Here is a 22,179-nt window from a genome sequence, read left to right on the forward strand (position 1 = left end):
AAGGATGTGGGGAGTAGGAGAGATAGGAATGTATAAAAGGAAATTGCATGTGCCCGTCCTGTGTTTTCATTTCATGTTTTTCACAAGGTCCATGAATGCAAAATGAAGCTATTTCTCCTAAGCTGCTTGCTGATTTCTTGCTGTTTCCAAGCTGGGGCTGTGAACCGGGAATACTATATTGGCATTACAGAGACAGCCTGGAACTATGCACCTGGCAATGCCAATGCCATCTCTGGGCAGCTTTTTGCAGAAGAAGAGTAAGTAAAGCAGTGTCACTGGTTGAGTTTTATTTTACAACATCATTTGGCTTAAACATCAGGGCTGTACTGAAATCTTGGTAAAGGCAGTGAAATGAGTCTTGTTGGTGTCAGTAGATTTTCTGTCAGACCTATAAGGGAATTTTGATTTATTTCCTGGCTTGCTTGAGAACTGCATACCAAAGTTCTGCAAAGCATTGGAACATGCAGTAGAGCCTGAATCTGTTGTAATGAAATATTTACTAACTAGAGACTAGAATAAGACCCTGAATGTCTAAGGTACTAGTGCTGAAGGGATGATTTTTGTTTTAAAATGCAGAATCTTGACAAATTAAAAACTTTCCTACTGAGCACAGGTTTCCTTTTTAGTCATTCATTGTTGGCAGGTTTGGTTTTCACTGGTGCAAAAGCACAGCTACATACTTCCACCCACAGTGGAGGAGCTGGGTTGTTTGTTACAAGGCAAAGAGTGTCCTGTGCAGATTGAGAGCAGTAAGTAGACTGAAGATATGTGGGGTGAGGAGGAGGGAAGCACCATGGTTGTCTGAATAATCAATAAAGAAAATCTAGATAACAAGGCATCAGAAAAATATTTGAGACAGGAAAAGTGTTCCTTTCTTCTCTTTTTTCACTGCCTTTAAATAGGACTATATCAAAGCAAAAACAATGTTGAGAGAAATCAGAAATTAGAAGAATCTCAAAAATGCAGATCTCATTTAGCGTGTCTCCCTGGATGAGGGATTACAAGGTTTCCTGTGGTTTGTTTTCTTTGGTGAGAGCCTCATCCATAACCTGCCACTTGATGAGGTGAGAGACAAAGCAGTCAGCTTTTTATTTTTCCCACTCACAAACTTTGTGAGGTGTAAGACACTGCCAGGAATTCAGCAGGCTAGCTGAAGGTGGAAACAGGGCATCTTGTCTGAGAATTGCACAGCTGTGTTGTAATACAACAAACCACAGCTGTTCACTGTTTCACTTTCATTGCTTTTCTCTGGTCTGTGGTGACCTGCTGCATGTTACATTCATTTCAGGTTTTCTGCAGTTGTATGCCTGCAGTGGAGCTGGTCCCTTGTATTGTACTTTTCAGTTCTCTGATTCCCCTTCTCCACCTGGACGCTTTATGAGGCTGTGCTTGTGTGGAGAATGATGTTTGTAGGGGCAGAGAAAAGCACAGTGCAGAAGGAACAGTCTACAACTAAATGGTAGCTGTCTAAAACAGTCCAAGAAGAAGCATACCATGTATGTTCGTTTTAGGTTGCAGCGCAAAGGCCTCACGCACTCAGAATTAGAGTAACTGAGCCTTTGCTCCCCAAGTGGAGCTCTGGACTGGCATTTTAACTACACTTCAGACCTGTGCTTGCCAAGGTACCTACAATTCCTTCCCCATATGCTCAAACAATACTCCACCTCGTAGAAAATCCTTTGCATTTTTGGGCAGTATTAACTTATTTCACCACAAGGCTTGCATGCAGTTGTGCACAGCGCTGCAGAGGCCTGGTTTTTATTTGAGACTATTAATTGAAATCCACATTACAGATGCATACGTGTATTTTCTTTACAGGCAGGCTGAAGTCTTTCTCAAAAGAGGACCACACAGGATAGGAAGCACGTACAAGAAGGCTATCTACATTCAATATACCAATCATTTATATGATGTGATAGTTGACAAACCTTCCTGGCTGGGTTTTTTAGGTCCTATAATTAAGGGAGAAGTTGGAGATTCCATTACTATTCACTTGAAAAACTTTGCTTCCAGAAACTACACACTGCATCCACATGGTGTAAGATACACAAAAGAAAATGAAGGTAAGCTTGATTCCATTCTGTGCCAAAATTTATCAAAGGTTAATCATCCCTCTGAGTGTAATTGGTATTCTCCCATCAGAGAGAAGACTGATCAGGTAAAAAGAGATTTAAATTAGGACATGAATAATTTAAAATAGAAGTTAAGTTTGACACTTTTTCAAGAGTGAAATATATAACCAAAATTGGCATTTGTGAAGGCAATTTTAGATCAAAATTTTACCTGAAATAAGAGTATTTGTGTTTCAATCAAAATGAGGGTATAAAGGTATATAAGAAATTCAGGTATGGAGGATATATAAAAATTTAATGCTGTAACGAAGATATTGTTAACAGTCATAATGTACTGTTCCCATTTCTTAACACTAAATCTGTGCATATGCTATATAAGACACACAAGAGTTTCTTAAAATGGAGAAACAGATACTTCTTAGTGACTAGTTTTCATTACAACTAGTACGTGCCTTGATAGAGACACACTCTGTGGGGTCAGAACAGTGTAGTATGTAGCAGTACATACACTTTTCAGAAGTTTCTTCTGTTGCTGTCATTCCAGGAACACTTATATTCCTTCAGGGCATATGCAATTTTTTAGAACAGTTTCCCAGATGAGTATTTAAGAAATGTTTTACAAATATTTGAATTGTTATATTTTTACAAGAAGTACATAGTCCACTCCAAATAAACTAAGGACTAAATTTAATGGGTCATAAACTGAAGTACTCCTATGGACTTCAAAGGCAAATGAAAAGATTCCTAAAGAGAAAGAAAACATCTACTCATCTGACTAAAAAGCTGTGGGTTTTTAACCTGTATTCAGATGTTCAGTCCATTTTACTGCAGCATGTAGCCAACTTCCAGCATGGCAGGTGGTATCCTGACACCCTGTTGTGAATGTGTTGTGCTAATGGTGGCTGTGTGGAATTCCTCAGGTGCTTTTTATCCTGACACCACCAAAGATTTGCAAAAGCAAGATGATGCTGTGGAGCCTGGAGGCCAGTACACTTACACATGGGATGTGACAGAAGATCAAGGTCCAGCTGAAGCAGATGCAGACTGCATAACCAGGGCTTACCACTCCCACATAGATGGTCCAAGAGATGTTGCCTCAGGTCTTGTTGGGCCTTTAATAATTTGCAGGAAAGGTAAACCATAAATAAATAAATAAGTGAGTAAATAAATACATATGCAAGGTCATTGATAATTATCATTGATAAATATCAGTGAAATAACTTCCTGCAAGAGGAGAAGATTATAATTGATTTTGAAATAACAGCTTTTGGTCTTCTCAATCAGCTGCCTTCAATAGAGTAGGAAGCAGTTTGATTTTCTGTATGAGAGTGAATATAATTTACAGAATACTTTGTTCACAAATCCATATGAGATGTGCTATGCTAGCAATGTGCAAGGAATTGTAAATTCTGATATAAGTAAGATAATAACATGTAATATTTATTCTCAGTACTTTTAAAGAACAATTCAAAAGAGATTTTTGTTTCCTGTGTCTGTAAGTTTATGTATACAATAACACTCAAGAAAAGTGTCAAAACGTAACATTAACAGGGTCCAGCCCTACTGAGACTACAGTTAAAACTGACAAAAAAAAGATTTTGAATATACCTCTTTATTTTTCAGGTACAGAAATTAAGAGGGACAGTGATCAACACTTTGATGCTGAATTTATCCTTATGTTTTCTGTGGTGGATGAAAATCTCAGTTGGTATCTAGAGGACAATATCAGAACCTACTGTTCTGAGCCTTCCAAAGTGGACAAAGATAATGAGGACTTCCAGGAAAGCAATAAAATGCACTGTGAGAGAACATTATATTAATATTGCTTGACACTGATAGAGTGAAATAATATTTTTCTGTCTTGTCTCTTTTAAAGATGAGTTGTAGATTTTTTTTAAACCAGGGATTTTTCTTAGAGGATTAAGACAGATTATTTTAAATAAAAATTAAAAAATTAAAAAGCAATGGCAAGTATTGTACAATTAAACCTTTGGAGTTGCGATATAAAATTCTTAGGGGCCAAGAAGCTCTTTGCCAGTGTAATTTTCCCAGGCACTCTAACAAAGTTGTGCTACTTTGTTCTTAGTCCTGAGCTCTGTATTATAATTTCACAGTTTAGAAAAACAGTTTTTACGGTTAGTGTAAACAAATAAGATACCTCTTACTCTGGCATGTATTCCAGAATCATATCTATGTGTATCTATCTAGGAAGCATGTATCTGATACTAGCAGGGGTTTTCAAAGATGTGGAGCTTTCTTTTGAAGCTCTTTCTATTTTGAAGAGTAGAGCAATGGTTGTATGATACCTGTATTTGAAAAAAAAATCCTGAGGTCTGTGAATAACAACAATAAACAACATTTATTTTAGCTATCAACGGGTACATGTATGGATACCTCCCAAACCTCACAATGTGTGTGAAAGATAAGATAAAATGGCATCTCTTTGGCATGGGTAATGAAGCTGATATCCATTCAGCCTACTTTCATGGGCAGACCTTAATAGAAAGGCATCATCGAGTTGACACCATCAGCCTGTTCCCAGCCACATTCATGGATGCTGTCATGGTACCAAGGAGCCCTGGGGAATGGCTGCTCAGCTGCCAAGTGAATGACCATATTGAAGGTACAGTACAAGTTTCAGTGATAGATTTTTTTAGCTTGAGCTATGAGTTTACTGAGTTACTTTTGCAGGACTCTTGACCTGGTGATATGCCAGGCAATATTCTCCTCTAGGTAATAAAACTCACAAAGTAATTGAAATGCCTACAAGTGCATTAGATGGGTTTGAGCCTGTAGCTGTGGGAATCAAGCTGGCAGCAATTAGCACAGCTGCATTTTTGCAAGCCTCACCTTTGGGCAAAAAAACCAGCATGACGTTTGCCTCCTGCTGGAGATAACTAACATCGATTTTCTCTTTGCCAACAAAAAAGTTGGGGCTCATTTCATGTTTGACAAGGGGTACAGGATAGGCAGGCTAATTTGCCTGCTGACAAACACATGTTCTAGAAAGTGCATTCTTGAATAAGCAGAGATGTTCTTTTCCCTGTATTATCCTTTATTTTCAGTTTTAATAGCCATATGGAATACTTAGAAGCTAATTCCATTCTTTTGAATAGTCTATATTCCTGTAAGTGAGAGAAGTAATTTGTCACAGAAGTGGGGAAGAACATAGAACTGAAAATCATTCTCCAAGATTTGAAAACTTCAAAATAAAAAGGAGCATGTAACCAACAGATTCAACTACATGGAGGTTCCAAGCTTTATCAGATCAAGCATCATCCTGATATGGCTGAAGCATCCTGGCCAAGACTGAAATCCTACAAATTGGCCTGATTTATCTTTATGTAAAAGTGCTCTCTTCACTATACTATGTGTATCTTCAGCAAGCAGATTTGCTAACTGCTTCCCTTAGGATGCAGACTTGGGAGTTCCACAAGTAAGCTGTTAATTACATTTAGATGGAGGATGGTCAGCCTAGTAACATCTGACCTTGGCTGAATTGTTCACTAATAGCGCTGTGTCCACTCTACCCTAATCTTCTTTGCCATGCCAGTAGCAGCTTTACAAGCAGAATGCCCTTTACCACACCTGTCTGCCTGCTGTAGATACCATGGCTGTGTTTCTATATCCTAGCTCAGCTGGCATGTCTCCTTTTATAGCATTCATCTTCCTCTTTGTGATTTGCGTATCCATCAATGGTGTGGGAATTGTCCAGGGAACAAAAGAGCTGATTGACACAGGGAAAGAGAAAACAAAATACAGTTCCTTCTCTCTAGGTTTTTCTACCTCTTTTTTTCCCAGGTGGTATGCAGGCCCTTTTTAAAGTAGAAGATTGTAAGAAATCCACACCAAGTCACAATGAGAGTACAAAGATAAGACAGTACTTCATTGCTGCTGAAGAGATCATCTGGAATTATGGCCCATCTGCAGTGAACCATTTTACAGGACAAGAATTAATTGTTGACAGGTAAATGCCTCCAATTAAAGAATTTTGATTTTCCAAGCAGAATTGATTTAACCATACTAAATAAGGGAAGCCATATGGTAGAACTGACTTTTAAGCAGAATTGCTCATTGTCCTCACTTGTACTTAAGGATTAATGCTAGAATAAATTTCAGACCAAATTAGGTAATTTGTTTTCCTTGTAATGTTACCTTATATTTTGCTCCTATGTTAGTCATTTCACTGGGATTATAATTAATTAATCTGTCCTATGTAGGCTGTGACTCCTGATTATTCAAGATGGTTGATTATTCTGAGTTAGGGAACAAAATAGGAGTTCATGACCATTGCCTTAGATGATGAAACTCATGCTAACTGTAGCTCATCCAGGAAACAGATCGAATGAGATAGCTTTGCCCTTTGCACTGTGTTTACATAATTAAGACCTGGATCAATTCACTGAATACATTGATTCCTCAAGTTTTTCATCTGTGAGTTAAAGCCTACTTACTTCTTCCACAAGCAACCAGGCACAGTTCATTGTTTGAATGGTGCTTGGAAAACACTGAAAGGTCCTTTCTTAAAGGGTGGAAGTGTAGAGTGAATCTTCTCACTTTGTATATAGATGTTATATACATATTCTTGGTGTTCGTATCCCCTCCTGTTGAATTTTTGTAACTTCTAATTAAAAGAAGAGTAAACTGAAGACTATGAAATGTTGACTAGAAAACATTGTTGAGGAGTCTCTAAGCATACTGTCTTTGTAAGGGTATCACAATTGCTTTTTCTTAATGGGAAGTTAGTGAAGGAGAATGTATTCCTACACATCTTCTACGGGAATGTAAGTGCATATAAGTGCATGACCATACCACTGAAAAGAAACCCAAAAGACAAACTCAGCATTGTCATACCTCAGAAAACAGGGTTGAGGTCTGATGGCCTTTATACACTTGAGCATTTTGACTTGAAGTGTTTGCATCTATTCCATTTCCTTTTACACAGTGAATCTCACATCTTCTTTAAACAAAGTGAGACAAGAATTGGTGGCTCCTACAAAAAAGCAATTTACAAAGAATACACGGATGGTTCTTTCACTGAATATAAAAAAAGGCTTGCAGAGGAAGCACATCTTGGACTCCTAGGTAAGAAAGCCTAAAATTTTTTCATGTCAAATATTTATGAGTAAACGGTCACTTCCACTAGTTAGTGAGCAGTGCCCCCACCTCCAAGGAGAAGTCCTTAGCTCTCCTTGCCTCCAGCAGTCGCTAGTGCCTGTGGTTTCCCCCAAGTGTAAAGAAGCTCTTGAATGCAACACTGAGATGGTACCCAGCTTCCCTGTTGGAGCATGCCATGGTCTCCGAAGGTCAGGCTCTTAATTACAAGGCCAGGCTAGGCAGATCTAGTCCTATTGATAACCTTGCTGTTCCAGGCATGGATTGTCTGTAATCCTAATGTCTGTAAATCCCTTTCCAAAGGGAGGAACTGTCCTGAAAGTCCAGTGACTGGGCCTCATGAGAATTGGGATTGGCTGCTGCTGGGCTGCGATTCCATGCGGCAGGGACCTGGTCTGTGGCCACAGAGGCCCAGGGGCATTCCTCGTGCAAGGGAAAAAGCAGCCAGCCACTGAATACCATAAGTTCGTGGTGACCCATACACCATTTGATTGAAATATCCTGTAATTAGACCGTGTACACCTTTCCAGGACCTGTGATCAGGGCTGAAGTGGGTGAGCGCATCATGGTGACCTTCCGGAACAACGCCAGCCGCCCATTCAGCATCCAGCCCCACGGTGTGAGTTACCGCAGCAGCGAGGCAGGGGCACGCTATGGCAGTGCCTCCACAGGTGAGACACGGATGGGGTGCTGCAGCATCTGATCACTCACTGCCTTACCTGCCTATGTGTTAAAGGTGAGAAAAGAAAGAATGTGCACTTGGCATAATTCCCAATGCTGATTTCCCTAATAGGTACCAAATCTCCAGCCTCTCATGTGAGTCCCGGCACCACATTTACATATGAATGGGATGTGCCAGAAGATGTGGGTCCCACAGAGCAAGACCCAGACTGTTTAACCTGGCTTTATTACTCAGCTGTGGATGCAGTCAGAGACACCAGTTCTGGCCTTGTTGGTCCTCTCCTAGTGTGCAGGAAAGGAGCTCTGCTTTCTTCTGGGAAACAGGTCAGTCAAAGAAGAAAAATGGAAACATTTGCATCATCACAGGTGAATCTGCTTTCTGCTTCCAGACTGGACCACCTCCTCTCCACATCACAGTTTCACTCATGTTGTAAGGGGGAAAAATAACATGAAGAAAATGGGGTTGATTTTCAATCTGGCTCCAGATAGGCAGCTAGTGCTATGTGAAAACACCATTCCCATGAGCAGCTGCTGTCTCAGCTATGATGAGAATCTCTAGGAATATGTAGAGATTTTAAAGACCAAATACAAACTCACTTTCGGAGGTGGTCCCTGCTGGTAGAAAGAGCATTAGCAGTACTTAGTTTCCAGATACAGCAATTACAGAGCTCTGAGATTATCAGAATGAAGTATCAATGTTTAACAAAATTTACTCTATTTTGTGACTTGTACTTGTACATAAATTATTATGAACATAGGATTTTTCCCCCTGATATTTTCTGTTCACTAATTTCTATTTTCCCTTCTACTATTTCTTCTCAACAGAAAAATGTGAACGTGGAGTTTTTTCTACTTGCCACAGTATTTGATGAGAATCTGAGCTGGTATTTGGATGATAATATTTTGATGTTTACCCTAAGGCCTGACAAAATTGACAAAGATGATGAAGACTTCCAAGAGTCTAACAAAATGCACTGTAAGAAAAATATTAGTTAGACAAATATTAATTTCTACAATAAGGTTTTTACTTTTATGGTTTCATGTTTAAGGCAGGAAAGCTGTATAATGAAGAGACACTTCACTCTTACAATAGAAAAAAACCCAAAAACATTTCAGTGCAATTCAGTTTCAACTAAATGTGGTACTTCAAAGTATAATTCCAGCTGTTCAGTGTCTTTCATGGCAGTTGAGAATTCATCATGGTTATGTACCACTTCGAGCAAATAGAAGGAGGAATTAGATCTTTAGCTTGTGTGCAACCACTATGAGTGCAACCAGGCAGCAAGACAAAACTGACCTCTGCTTTGCAGATGATGTAGCTGAAAGGAGGTTTTTCACAGAGTTACAGAGAAGTTGAGGTTGGACAGGACCCCTGGAGATCACCTGCTCCTACCCCCTGCTCAAGTAGGGCCACCCAGAGCCACTTGCCCAAGACCATGTCCTGATGACTTCCAAATACCTTCAAAGATGGAGACTCCACCATCTCTCTGGGCAGCCTCTGCCAGTGCTTAGTCAGCCTCACAGTAAACACAGTGTTTCCTGATGTTTGGAGGGAACCTCCTGTGTCAGCTGGTGTCTGTTAGCATCAGTTGGGCTTCTGTCCCTGTCACTGGGTACCACTGGGAACAGCCTGGCTCCGTCCTCTAGCCACTCTCCCTTGAAGGTATTTGTACAGGTGGCTGAGATCCCCTAAGTTGCCTCTTCTTCTGGCTGAAGGGCCATCACAGCTTCCTCAGCCTTTCCCTGTAAGAATGCTTTCTTGTCCCTTCATCATCCTTGTGGCTCTTTGTTGCCCTCTCTCCAGTGTGTTCATGTCTTCTGTACTGCGTTGCCCAGAATTCAGCACAGCCCTGCTGGTGTGGCCTCAGCAGTGCTGAGCAGAGGGCAGGGATCCCCCTCCCTCGACCTGCTGGCTGGACTTTGCCTCAGAATGGCTCTTTGCTTCTTTAATAAAGCAGAACTGAGTTTCACACTGATTGTGTTTTAGTACTGCAGAAATGTTTTTCAAGTTTCATGTGAAAAAGACATTTTTACCCTCAGGCCCTAGCCCTGCCAGTAAGTCCTAATCTTTAAGAATATTTGTTTGTGCACTTTGAAAAATTTTCCCTTCAGGGCCATTCCTGTTTACAGACACTTGGCACTGAGCATTCAGTGGTACCCGAGAAGCCCAAGGTTTGAAAGTTTTGCAAAGGACTATCTAGAAAGGGTTAGTAACTCAAACTAAAAAACCCTTCCAATTGCTTCCGCTGTGTGGCTGGAAGGTATTTCATGGCATAAAACAGGATCCTATATATATATGCATCCTGTATATGTGACAAGTAGAAAACAGGGAAATTTCCAGCTGGCCAAGGCAGCAGTATGTGCTGAAGACATTGAAAAGGAAAACAGAAATTATTTTTAAACACTGGAGTTTAAAAGTTGTTTTGCTTGAATTGATTCTTTAGTTTTGTTGATGTGATAAACTATTTTATTATTGGTATTTCTCTCAGTCTAAGTCATGACATTACATCTGAAGTGTTTATTAATTAATCTCTATTGCAGAATTAAGTAATATATTAATTAAGGTGGGTTTTGCTTTCTCAAATCTTCTATAGCCATTAATGGTTATATGTATGGAAATCAGCCTGGTCTTGAGATGTGTAAAGGAAGTGTTGTTTCCTGGCATTTGATGGGCTTGGGTTCAGAAGTTGATGTCCATGGGATCTACTTCTCAGAAAACACTTTTGTGTCAAAAGGAACAAGAAGGGATACAGCAAATCTGTTTCCACATACAGTTCTTACAGCTATTATGAAGCCTGATTCTGAAGGTAAATGTCTTATTTAAAAATCCTTTTACTAATGCAGAAGCTGTTACCAATGAATGTTTTGTGCAGAGAGAAGCTTTAAGTAATTGGTATATTGATCCTGGTGCTAAAACTGAGTACAGCTCTGTTTGAAGGGCAGTAAACTTTAAGGACATATGTTCTTAATGCTAAAGCCTTGATTTTTCTAGGTCCTCTGTATGCTGAATTTTATTATTACAAGTAGCCATACTGCACAAAGATTTTTGATTTATATGAGCAATAACCTGTGCCTCAGTCTCCTCAAGTCTTTGTTTCTTACATGACCACTAGGAGTTTTTGAAGTGTCCTGCCTGACAACAGACCACTACACTGGGGGCATGAAACAGAACTACAAAGTGAAAAAATGCCATTGGTGGAATGTAGATTTATCTATGTATTTGCATGAAAAGATTTACTACATTGCTGCAGTGGAAGTTGAATGGGACTATTCTCCTAACAGGACATGGGAATTTGAGCGGCATCAATACCATGAGGAAAGGTACTTTGGAATACTCACAGGGGAAAAAAAGGCAAAAAGAGCAAAGGACCAACTCACTTCTCTGAACCTTTTCCTCTTCCAAATGCTCCTAGACACACTTTCGTTTCACATGTTTTTTGGGCTCACTTGAATTTGTCCTTCCCCGGTAGTGCTGCCATGTAACTGAGCCAGGCAGCACAGACCAGCTCAGTGTTTGAGGAACAGTACAGCACAGACCTCCTGTAGGACAGGTATAAATTTTAATGGATCCTGGATAGTGCAAGCACATTTATTATCTACTGATGTTGGTAGCCCATGGCTTAAAATGTTGCCATCTTATCTGTGATGACTATGTCCTGATAAACAAGGTCTTTGTCTCATGTTTATTTGTAGTCTGAGCAAGGTACTTTTTGACCCCTCTACATTTCATGAGCTTACACAAGATACAACCATGACTGAATCCACTCACTATGAAGCTTGTTGTCTAAGTGTTTTATTTCCAGTATTTGAATCTCAATGAGAGAGAAATGATTGTATCAAATAATGCATGCCAATTAGCAGAAAAGGCTCAAAAAGAATGATGAATTTCTTTGTTTCACCTGAATAACTTGAGTAGCAGATTATAACTATATTTTGTTATTAACTTAATTGTATTTTCTTCTTTTTCCTCAGTTTGATAGTACATTTCCTTGCCCTGTATACCAGTGGACTCTGGCATAATCCTAAGCACAAGTAATACAGACTATGTTCTTACTAGACTTTCCCCCTCCCATTGTGTCCAGCCATGATCTCAGCAGAAAATCCTTCCCATTTTATGTCAGCAAGGCACTTAAGCTTTACAAGTTTTAGGCTTCATTTCAGATGTACACAAGTCACCAAAGGCTCTGTTTTTCCATATGCAAGTTGCTGTGTTTCCTGTTGCAATTTGAAGCATTTGCCAGGCCAAGCACTCAGCATATTTTCAAGTACCATAGAGACTTGCTCTATCTATAGTGGGGTTTTTAAGCTTCTAAAGGTTAACCCTAACCCAGCTAAACAAGAATGTTTTTATGTTCAATATACTAGCGGTTTATGAGATTACTCTTTCACTGAACTGGATTGTTGCTTGATAGTTAATTGACATACCTGCAAAAGATGTTCTAAAATGCATAAAGGAATGCATTTCTTTCTTCTTTTGGCAGCCCTGGCAACCCATTTTTAAATAAAGATAACAAATTCATTGGCTCAAAGTACAAAAAGGTAGTATATCGTGAGTACACCGATCAGACATTCAGTACTCTCAAAAACAGAGCAAAGGAGCAGCAGCATCTGGAAATTCAAGGTAAAGTCATCATGTTCAGTTTTGAAAACACAAAAAATGTAGTGACACAGATCAAAAGATACAATTTTGAATAATATTGAGTACAGTTCTACCCACAAGAATCGCCTCAATATAAATGGAAAACCTACTTGGAATTGCTACCTTTATTGTGGTGCTTTCCCTGCAAGATAACACAGCTTGTTCTACAAGGGAAAAAAAACCCTTTTGGTTTGCTGCCTGATCAGAGGTCAGTTTTTCCTAAGTTAGCATAGAACTGGGAACCAACATCCAAACGGACTTCAGGTACAGAGTAGGTGCTGAGAAGTAGAGGCCTAATTTTAACATCTCAAGTTGGCATGTCATAGTGACCATTATACAGGTTTCAGCTGAATCATAAGCCAATGTTGTGAATTTGAACACAACAAGCTGGCTTTCTGTCTGCTCTGATGTTTTGTAAAACCAAGTTAATCTTTCTTTTCAATCCAACAGGGCCATTGCTTGTGTCAAATATTGGAGATAAAATCATAATAGTTTTTAAGAACTTAGCATCAAGACCCTATTCTATCCATGCCCATGGAGTGAAAACAGACAGTTCTGTTGTTGCTGTAACTAACCCAGGTAACAAACCACCTTTTTTTATTTCCAGCAGGTAACATTAAAACTTCTGGTAAGATTTAGCAAGCTCCCAGATAGCAGGAAAGACGTAACTGTTGTTTGTCTTGCCTCAAGTTTTTAAATTTTTGATGCAGATTATGACAAATATTCCTACAGTTCAAATGCCCCTGCTAATTATTGCTATGTATCGTAATCCTTGACTGATCAGTAATTTTTTGACACAATGTGGCTACACCTTTGATGAAAGCCAACAGATTTGGCTCCATAGGAAAAGCACAGCTTATGGTATCACTTCTCAAGTTCCTCTACGATCTTTACAAAACTTAAAATCGACTTTATTAAGTATGGTGAACTGGACAGTGCAGACACATTCACACACACACACACACGAAAATAAAAAACAAAACAAGCCACTGTCAAGAAGAATCAGGGATCTGCAGAAGGGGCCATCAGCTAGCCAGTGCAGTAAATTGGAAAGGGAACTTCAACTACATAACCTGTAAATGGAGATAACATCTGCTTCAGGATGACCTCCTGTAGGTCAGCACACTGAAAACTTCAAAAATTAACTTGATACTTATTTAATTCAGGTGAAACAAAAATGTATGTCTGGAAAATCCCAGAGAGATCTAGTCCTGAGAGAGGAGATTCACACTGTATTCCATGGGCATACCATTCAACAGTGGACATTGTTAAGGTATATTCTTGATGTCAGTTTTGTTCATGTCTCCAACATAGATAGAGCCGAAGGAGATGAGTTTGAAACTTTTTCTGCTTTCTCTACCAAGTTATTTCCCCTATTACCATACCTTTGAATTTAAATGTTTCTTCGAGGAAAATTGTATGAAAGTCAGGGAAGAAATTCAGTACTACACACATTCATCGTTTTGCTTCCTGATTGTTCTGCTGTTGGTATAGATCATCTCACATTCCCTTCTTAAAGCTAACACTTTATAGCTTGCTTAATATCTAATTAGTCATTTCTGGGGAAACTAAAATGCAACTGTGAAACACAACTCTGTCATTTTTTACCAAGCATGAATTAGCTTAACATAGTATTTTTAATGGAGATGAAATGTATTCTTGCCTTTGTCACAAATGAAGTGTCAAGAAGTTTATTTTAAATGGAAATCAAGCTCAAAATTCTAAAAACGGTTTGAAAAAAGATCAGTAAATTAATACAGAATAAATGTTTATTTGTATCGAGAGATGAAAATGAGGCAGTCTTCATTGAACTTGATTCCTGGGTAACATATAAGAGTGAAGAAGTAACTTCATTTGACACTGTCTGCCCTTATTCCTAGATACTGACAGCTATGAAGATAGTAAAAGGACTCATGTATGCCATTAAAAGTACTTCTGCTTAGTTACATCTTGCAATTATGTGGGTTTTCATTCTTCATTTCAGGACACTTACAGTGGATTAATAGGCACACTTGTTGTGTGTCATAAACATTACCTGCCATCATTTCACACTAAAAAGAAAGTTCAATTTGCTCTTCTCTTTATGGTTTTTGATGAAAATGAGTCTTGGTACTTGGATGAAAACATTAAAATGTATTCTACCAACCCACACCTTGTTGACAAAGAGGATGAGGAATTCCTTGAAAGTAATAAAATGCATGGTATGTTTCCCAATTTAGTTCATATAGCCCTGAAAATTCTATAAAATTACATATTTGAAATTACTGCATATTAATTCAACTTTCTCAGCCCCCTGAATTTTCAGTTCCAGGACAGAATGCCTAAAAAATCTTACTCAAACTGTATGCAAACTCTGCTAATGCCAGTAAATGACTTTTTTTTTTCACAAGTTAAAAAAACCCTTAACAACAACAAAACAACAATAACACACCCTAGTATATTCCCATGTAGAAGTTTTGAGTAGAGAAAGAATAAAAATGGAATTTGAAGTTCTGATTTATGTCAGTAAACAACTGTTCTGGATATGCTGGAAAGACTATGTGCATCCTGAAAGTGTGTCTTTGTAAAGCTTACCCTTTTACACAGATCTACAAGAATAGCAGATCTTTTTTTAAAGATCTGCAATACCCACAGCTCTTTAAAAACGGCAATATTAGCAATGGTGTACAGCAAAGAAATGTTCTTAATTATGTCTTTCTTTCTAGCTTAATGTGGAATATAAACCATTCATTATGTGCTGTCCAAAGCCATTACTTTTGTCTGGCACTGGCTTTCAAATCTTTCAATCTGTATCATATTAGAGATGAACAATACACAAAATCTTACTGGTTTTCTCTGTCTTACTTTCCTTCTTTTTAGGCATTAATGGAAAGGTGTTTGGAAATTTACATGGCCTGACTATGCATGTTGGAGATAATGTCAGCTGGTATTTGATGGGAATGGGCAATGAGATAGACATTCACACAGCACACTTCCACGGCCACAGCTTTGACTACAAGGTACCAGGTCTTTTTCCCTTGTTTCTTGCTGTGTTAAGAATGAGAGGTAAGTCAAATACCAAGGACTGTTATTTATGGTGAGAAGTTGTATTACAATATTAAGCAGGGCTAGTATTTTGACCACAAGGGTTTTATGCCTCAACATTTGATCAACATACAAGAGCCAGAGAATATCTGCCAGTGGCATTTGCTCACTAGTAACCTCAGAAGTTACTTCAACAAGATAATTGTGAATTTTTCATGGCTGTGGTAAGACAAAAGTTATAGTCTTCCTTTGTTTCCACTTAGTTGCTAGTTTTTTAAACTTTTGAGCATGAGGTGGATGTACAAAGTGATGCTGCAGTAGAAATGACGCACAGAAAGTGTGTTTAACACAGTTTAACTGTTGCTTCATTTTGTCTCAAAGCAAACAGGGGTTTACCGGGCAGATGTCTTTGACCTGTTCCCTGGGACATCTCAAACTGTGGAAATGACCCCACAGAACCCTGGAACCTGGCTGTTACATTGTCACGTTACTGCCCACATCCACGCAGGCATGGAAGTGACCTACACTGTGCTCCCGAAGGAAGGTAAGAGCCATCTAGCTTAGTAATGTTTGTTATGTTTTAAGATGCACAATGGGGCTCACGGACAGGCCAGCATACTTAGAACCAGTTCAGACACCCAGCAATATTACATGTCTAGAAGACAAGGTGTTGCAGGCCACCTGGTCATACTTCCCGCAGCACTGCTCAGGAAAATGAAGTAGCTGAAGGACTGGATGGTAACTATTACGTCACCTTACCATCATGAAATCTAAGTGACAGAATTTTTTATTTAAAAGTAATTTTTCATGAGATAGAGTATTTCTGTACCCAAGAAGTGCCAGTAGTGTCAGACTTCATCTCAATCTTTGTTCAAAACAAGCACAGCTGATAAATACAGCTGAATTCATCATTCCTGTACAGCTGAAGTACTGAAAAACTAAAATAGTGTTTACTTTCTCAAGGGCATGTTGTAGCTTTATGGACACTGTTACCGTGCTCTAGCACTATTACAAGTGAACAATCATGAATGTTGAAGAATTTTGAAAGTTCTTGCTTCTAAAAACTTAATACAATTTTAAAAACAATATTTTCCGCTACTCAAAAGACAGAGCATAACAGGTATCAACAGAAAAAGAACAGTAGAAATAATTCTAAATATGTGATGTATGTATATATATGCAACTATATGATTTACATTTATAGCAATACTAAAAATACAGAATGCAATGTTAAACATAAAATCTAATTCTATTTGATAAACCATTGGAATGTGAAACAACACCTAATTCTATTTTATAAACAGTAAAATTGATTTAGAGTATGTTATGCCAGACCTCCAGACAGTAACAAGGCTAATTTAAAAGTACACAGAAAAACATGTAAAAACAGACTTTTAACTTGGATTAGCAGTATGTTGTTTTTTTTTATTATTAGGCATCTAGATGGCATTAAAATGTACCCTTAAGTGCACTGTTGTTCTTAAACCTAACTCACAATGTTCAGAAGGTACTCAGATCCTCTGTGTTAGTTTCGGACTCTGTTGGCCACATGCACAGACAGTTCTTTTGATGAAATGTAACAAAAAGCTTTTTTTTTTTTCCCCCTCCAGTCAAACAGTCTCTGCTCCCAAGATTATTCAATCAGTTCAACTGTAAAGGCATGACAGGCACCCAAGAATGAGAAAAGAATTTTAACAGAGTGATCCTCCAAGGTCTACCTTCATTTCTTGGAAAATACTCTCTCCTAGACCACTCATCTCTACAGGTTTTGGAAGATTTCACATAGTGGCCATGACTAAGAAAAGAACCACAGGCTAACACAGGTGAATGGATGTAACAGCTTATAAATATATATTTCTATAAATAAAAACAGAATCTTGCAATATTCTAGGTGATGGCTAATGCATGTTATTTAGGAGCTGAAGAACATGGAAGAACTAATGAAATGTACTTTTTTTAAAGTTTGCAAATAACCCTGAATAATGGCAAAATTTGGGGTATTGGTCACCATACTGTCACATTTTACTAGATAGGTATGTCTGTAGTAACTGCTTAGAAAACAGGAATTTGGTTATCACTTTATCCATCGGTTCACACTGAAAGGATACACAGTACTGTATAATTGAGCAGTTAACAAAATAGTTCTGTTGAATATGTTGAAAATAGTAATTCTGTTGAATTACTTTACAATTTTATTCAGTAGTATCTTTCAAGAATGTACATTTAAAATATTTGGTTTTCTGTTATGAAAATAATTCCAAGGCAAAATTAGGCTGAAATAAGCCTCATGAAAAGCAGACCGTGAACGCCAAAATTTGGTGACTATGGTACTGAAGAGCTTTGCTCTGATGACTCTTAAGTAACTCCTGCAGTGGAACCATTTTGTTGTTGCAGCCCTTGGCAAAGGAAAAAGGAAGTGTTTCCTGAAGGATGTAAGCAGCAGTAATAGAGGATGGCTGATGCTAGTCAAAAATGAGAACAGTAAGAGCGATATGGTTGTGTTTCAATAACCCAACTCCTCATATTAGATCTGTGCTAAATGAGAAAGAAAGATGTATGGGGCAGACAGGGAAAGCAAGATATCTGGGCTTTATAACTGTAAGAGTGAAACTGCTTCTCTGTAACAAGCTTAAATCACTTCGGTCTTTTTAAAAGATTATACTGAAACCAGCATAATACCTACCAGTAAATCTACCTGTAGCAGGAATGCTATGTAAGTAAGTTAAACTACTTATGTAAGTTAAACTACTTTTATCTTTTTTTTTTTTTGTTAATGTATTTTTGCTGAAATATAGACCATCTCTTCTGACTGACTTCTACAGGTTTAAATAACATTGCAACTCCAGTGAAAACAGTTTTATGGAGTCACTGTCAGCTAATTAGGCCTTTAGATGGTTTAGATGGTATTGGGATCATGGGAGTCATTGTATTTTTGGTAATTGTCAAAAAAACCCCAAACTACATTCATAAGAAAGTTATAAATATGTGTGACAGCTTATTATGACTGAATTCCAACTCTGAAGGAGCAAAAAGACTCTTTCTGCTCCCAAGACAAACAAACATCAGCACACACATGCACAAGTACCTGAGATGCTTATCAAAAACCCTAGAAGAAATAAGAGTTTTTGGCTGTATTTATGGCCTAGTGATACTTCAAATACTGTCTACTGACTAAGCATAACGGGAGAAAGAGAACAAAGACCAGCAAGCCAACCATAGGCCATATCTTCCACTTGTTTCTCTTTGATTAATGGCCTTTTCTTGTGAACTGCTAAATTAAAACATTCTCAGTGTAACACTTGCCTGGGTATGTAACCAAGATGACAGAGCAGCAGCCCAATTTTGCCAGCTAGAATTCAAGGAAATGTCTGTGTTGCCGTATCAGTCAGTTGGGCCCAATTCCACTTGGAAGTGTAGGTACTCACTTTTACTCGTACATAGACATGCCTGAGCCTGAATTCCTCCCTAGGTCCACGATCCAACTAACAAAGATTTAAGACTGACCTTCAACGTTACTTTCAGTGAACACTGTATGTTCAGTTGGACTGCAGAATCTGTATTCCCCACCTGCTTTGGCACCAGAATTAGCTTCAAAATAGATGCTTTGCCTCGGAAAAAGCTGTCCTTCAGTACTTGACATAGAATGTATGTGAAGGAGTCCCACAGTACCTAATAAGGAGCTCTACTCCTTGTTGCATTTGCTTTTTTATTACAGTACATTTTTTGGAGTTGAATGGATAGCAGATCCACAGGTCATCATTTTAGGTCAGCAACTTCCCCTGGCTGCAGTGAAGAAGATGTGGCAGAAAAAATCCTGCAGTCCCATCCTCTGGTAGAACACTTAGGAAATCCCTTAGCTCCAGTTCCATTGCAACAATTGATAAAGTTTCTGCTCAGAGCAGGGGAAGAAATATTGTTTAGGTATTTTGAGTTTAAGACACAGAAAAAGCCCCAAAGCATTAACAATGTAATTATTAAATAAAGTCATCAAATTATTTAAATATTGCAACTGGAATTAAATTTGAGACATAGTCATTTGAGCGCATATACAACTATGCAAAATCAAAAAAGTAAACTGAAATTATGACTTTAGTAAAAACCTGTCTTGACTCATTAGGTCTACACGTCTGCTCTAATATTTCACATCTTTTGTATGAAATGCAAAGCAATTATTAGTACCCTAACTGAACACTATTTGTTAAACTGGATGCTTTGCAAGAAGCTTCTCAGACCAAGCTCTGTAATGTTACATTCTTAAGCAATTACAGCAGTTACTGCATGAAAATAAAACAAAAAAAAACCTGCTAGCACCAGAAACTAGAACTTTATGATAAAGCATGGCAATCTGTGCTGCACAATGCAATCCAATCCCACAATGTTGTTCTTCTCAGGCATTCCAATGGCACACTTTTGACAATATATGTGCTTTATTTAATATTCCTCATTTGTAAAAACAATCACACTGGCCCCTCAGCTACACACAGTATGATTAACTTCTTACAAATATGTAATGGTAGGACTACAGAACTACTAGGGTGTATTTCTCTACTTCTAGTATTAACACACTCTTTTTTTCACTCTATGACCTAATCATCAATACACACTTAAGCCTCCTCTGTTATCGACAGCAGCCTATTACATAAGAACCATAAAGTCATTTAGCTTAGAAAAAAAACCAATCAAAATTAGTTCTGTTTAGCAGGTTTCTTAATGGTGTCCATTCTTGACCTATACAGAAAGAGTACGATTACAACAACTTACCTGTTTTCAATACAAAATGAATGCCATGATTTTTATGAGGTTACACTACCTTCATTGCAGAATTCTGTGCTAATGACTAGAAAGGATGCTACACAGCATTAGCTTTAACTGAAGAAAAAGACCGCCTTTTTTTCCAAATTATTGTACCAGTAGTCCTTAGTCTGAACAATTATTAAGAAAATTAGCTGATGTACAAAGCCTTCTGGAGTTGAGTTACAACCAGTTGATTTACCTTTGAGTGATGAAATAAGAACAGGGCAGTCATTTCCAGTAAGTCTAGTTCTCTTGCAAAGTTCAGGAAGCAGCTTCTTCCACCAGAGAGCCTAACCCACAAAACCCCATAGCAAAAGTGTAAATCAAAAAGGACTGCAATTAGAGTATGAAAGACATGCTAAAAATACCCTGAACTGAGCTCAGATGTGTACAAATACAGGTCAGTTATTATGAACTCAATAATTAGTTTATATAATGGTTTGAAATGCAGTGATTTTACATATGTTGTGTTTTTCAATCTTCAGGGCGACTTTTTTCTGCTAAAAAATCTTTACACAGTGTCCTCCACAGCTCTATAGAAAAAAGTTTAGAAGACAAAAAAAAGCCACATAATTAGCAATACCAATGCAGTCTGAGATGATGTTTTTTCTCTCAGAACAGCTCCATGGAAAGTGGTGGCATTGCTTTGTCTCCTGACCTGATTTGTCTCATTCCAACAATTTAGGAGTAAATTAGGTTTTGTGCACAATTTTGTAGATAAGAATGGACAGAAGGAAAGGGATTTCTTTCCTCCTTTAAAACTTGGCAACTATTTTCTTTCACTTGTGTTCAGATTCAGTACTGCAGCCTCACATTCTACTCTAATGTGGAAAAAACCACAGAACCTATTTTCAGATCAGAATAAAGAGCTCAAATCTGGTTCTGAATAGAGTTCTACTACATCCTTCTGTTAGAGATCACCTTTGCTGACTCCGGTCATCAGAGCTGCATACAATTAATTGTCCCAGTCACTGTACTGGGAAATGGAAATAAACTCCTGCATTCCTGGAACACTAGAATAAAATCTGTTCAAACACTAAAAATATATAGAGACCTAATGGGAAAATGGGACATAAGAACATAATCTTTCCACTAGTGTATTGGTAGCATTCTGGTTGCTAGAAGGTCAGAAGATGTCACTAGAACATGTCAGATAGAACATATTTAAATGCAATTTCATTTGGAGGACCATGTTTTCTTATCAGTTAGCTTAGTACTAAGATTTTATATTATAAACACTGACAAACAATTTAGAACATAGTCAGTTAGTGAGAAGCTAGGTAGCTTTTCATTTACAGTAGAAAAAGGTCATATCGCTCTCTTTTTCTGAGGCACTTTGCCATGTAAAAAACACAATGCTTTAAGTTTACTATAATGAATAGAGTAAGTGACAAAAGAAACTGGAGGAAAAAATATTCCATTACATTACTGGGGACTGAGTAAAGGAATTAAAATGCCAAGGAAGAGGTTGAAGGCAAGCTAAGGAATTTACTTTGTCTGAAAGCTAGGCAATGTGATCCATCCAGAGTCCATCTGTACATACAGAATTTCAGTTAGGGAAAAAAAACCCAAAACAATAGTGAATAACTGTATTGATAATAGCCCACCTGATTGTCACCTTTCAGCTCATGCTGAGCGTAGAACACAGCTGCATCAGGACACCTTCTGAGAAGCTGCTCGATGGCTTCCTCATACTTGCCCAGACGGGTACTGCTGAGGACACGGATGGTGAGGCCAACATTGTCAGCTTCTGTCAGGGGCTCCAAAACAGGCAGAGCTGATGCTATATTGATTGACTGACTACATAAAAGAGACTGAAGACAAGAAGAGAAAGTATTGTTTGGATTTAAGACA

At 38.2% G+C, this 22,179-nt stretch overlaps 2 protein-coding genes across 6 annotated transcripts in view; one reads left to right on the forward strand and one right to left on the reverse strand.

The window, feature by feature from the left end:
- On the forward strand, positions 1–17,418 carry CP (ceruloplasmin). 3 transcript variants are annotated; one of them, XM_033516837.1, is made up of 19 exons: positions 1–257; positions 1,819–2,063; positions 2,993–3,205; positions 3,696–3,872; positions 4,441–4,695; positions 5,874–6,039; positions 7,018–7,157; positions 7,718–7,858; positions 7,981–8,192; positions 8,694–8,844; positions 10,463–10,675; positions 10,982–11,189; positions 12,350–12,489; positions 12,958–13,086; positions 13,674–13,780; positions 14,492–14,708; positions 15,367–15,506; positions 15,913–16,075; positions 17,142–17,418. In XM_033516837.1, exons 1-19 carry the CDS (start codon positions 103–105, stop codon positions 17,210–17,212), a joined length of 3,243 nt encoding a protein of 1,080 aa, XP_033372728.1. In that variant the 5' UTR covers positions 1–102; the 3' UTR covers positions 17,213–17,418. The 3 variants fall into 3 exon arrangements, with proteins under 3 accessions (XP_033372728.1, XP_033372729.1, XP_033372730.1); XM_033516838.1 differs by lacking the exons at positions 13,674–13,780; positions 14,492–14,708 and having other exon boundaries at positions 17,142–17,225; XM_033516839.1 differs by lacking the exons at positions 14,492–14,708; positions 15,913–16,075; positions 17,142–17,418 and having other exon boundaries at positions 15,367–15,499.
- The window catches only part of HPS3 (HPS3 biogenesis of lysosomal organelles complex 2 subunit 1), a 21,731-nt gene continuing 15,852 nt past the window's right edge, over positions 16,301–22,179 (reverse strand). For 2 of the 3 annotated variants that reach the window (XM_015637631.3, XM_015637632.2), the window contains exons 15-17: positions 21,933–22,139; positions 20,525–20,615; positions 16,301–19,420 (exon numbers count right to left, since the gene is read on the reverse strand). In XM_015637631.3, coding sequence (XP_015493117.1) covers positions 19,293–19,420; positions 20,525–20,615; positions 21,933–22,139 — 426 coding nt within the window. In that variant the 3' untranslated portion in view covers positions 16,301–19,292. Of the gene's footprint in view, positions 19,421–20,524; positions 20,616–21,932; positions 22,140–22,179 lie in introns of those variants that run through there. The other variant, XM_015637633.2, reaches the window with a different exon arrangement.

The sequence above is a fragment of the Parus major genome, chromosome 9, assembly GCF_001522545.3.
Source record: "Parus major isolate Abel chromosome 9, Parus_major1.1, whole genome shotgun sequence".
Taxonomy (NCBI): domain Eukaryota; kingdom Metazoa; phylum Chordata; class Aves; order Passeriformes; family Paridae; genus Parus; species Parus major.

Bases quoted from the DNA above. Each gene is read 5' to 3' on its own strand.
- CP (XM_033516837.1), top strand. From the start codon at position 103: ATGAAGCTATTTCTCCTAAGCTGCTTGCTGATTTCTTGCTGTTTCCAA. The intron at 258-1,818 runs GTAAGTAAAGCA...TTTTCTTTACAG, and splicing joins CAGCTTTTTGCAGAAGAAGA to GCAGGCTGAAGTCTTTCTCA. The intron at 2,064-2,992 runs GTAAGCTTGATT...GGAATTCCTCAG, and splicing joins ATACACAAAAGAAAATGAAG to GTGCTTTTTATCCTGACACC.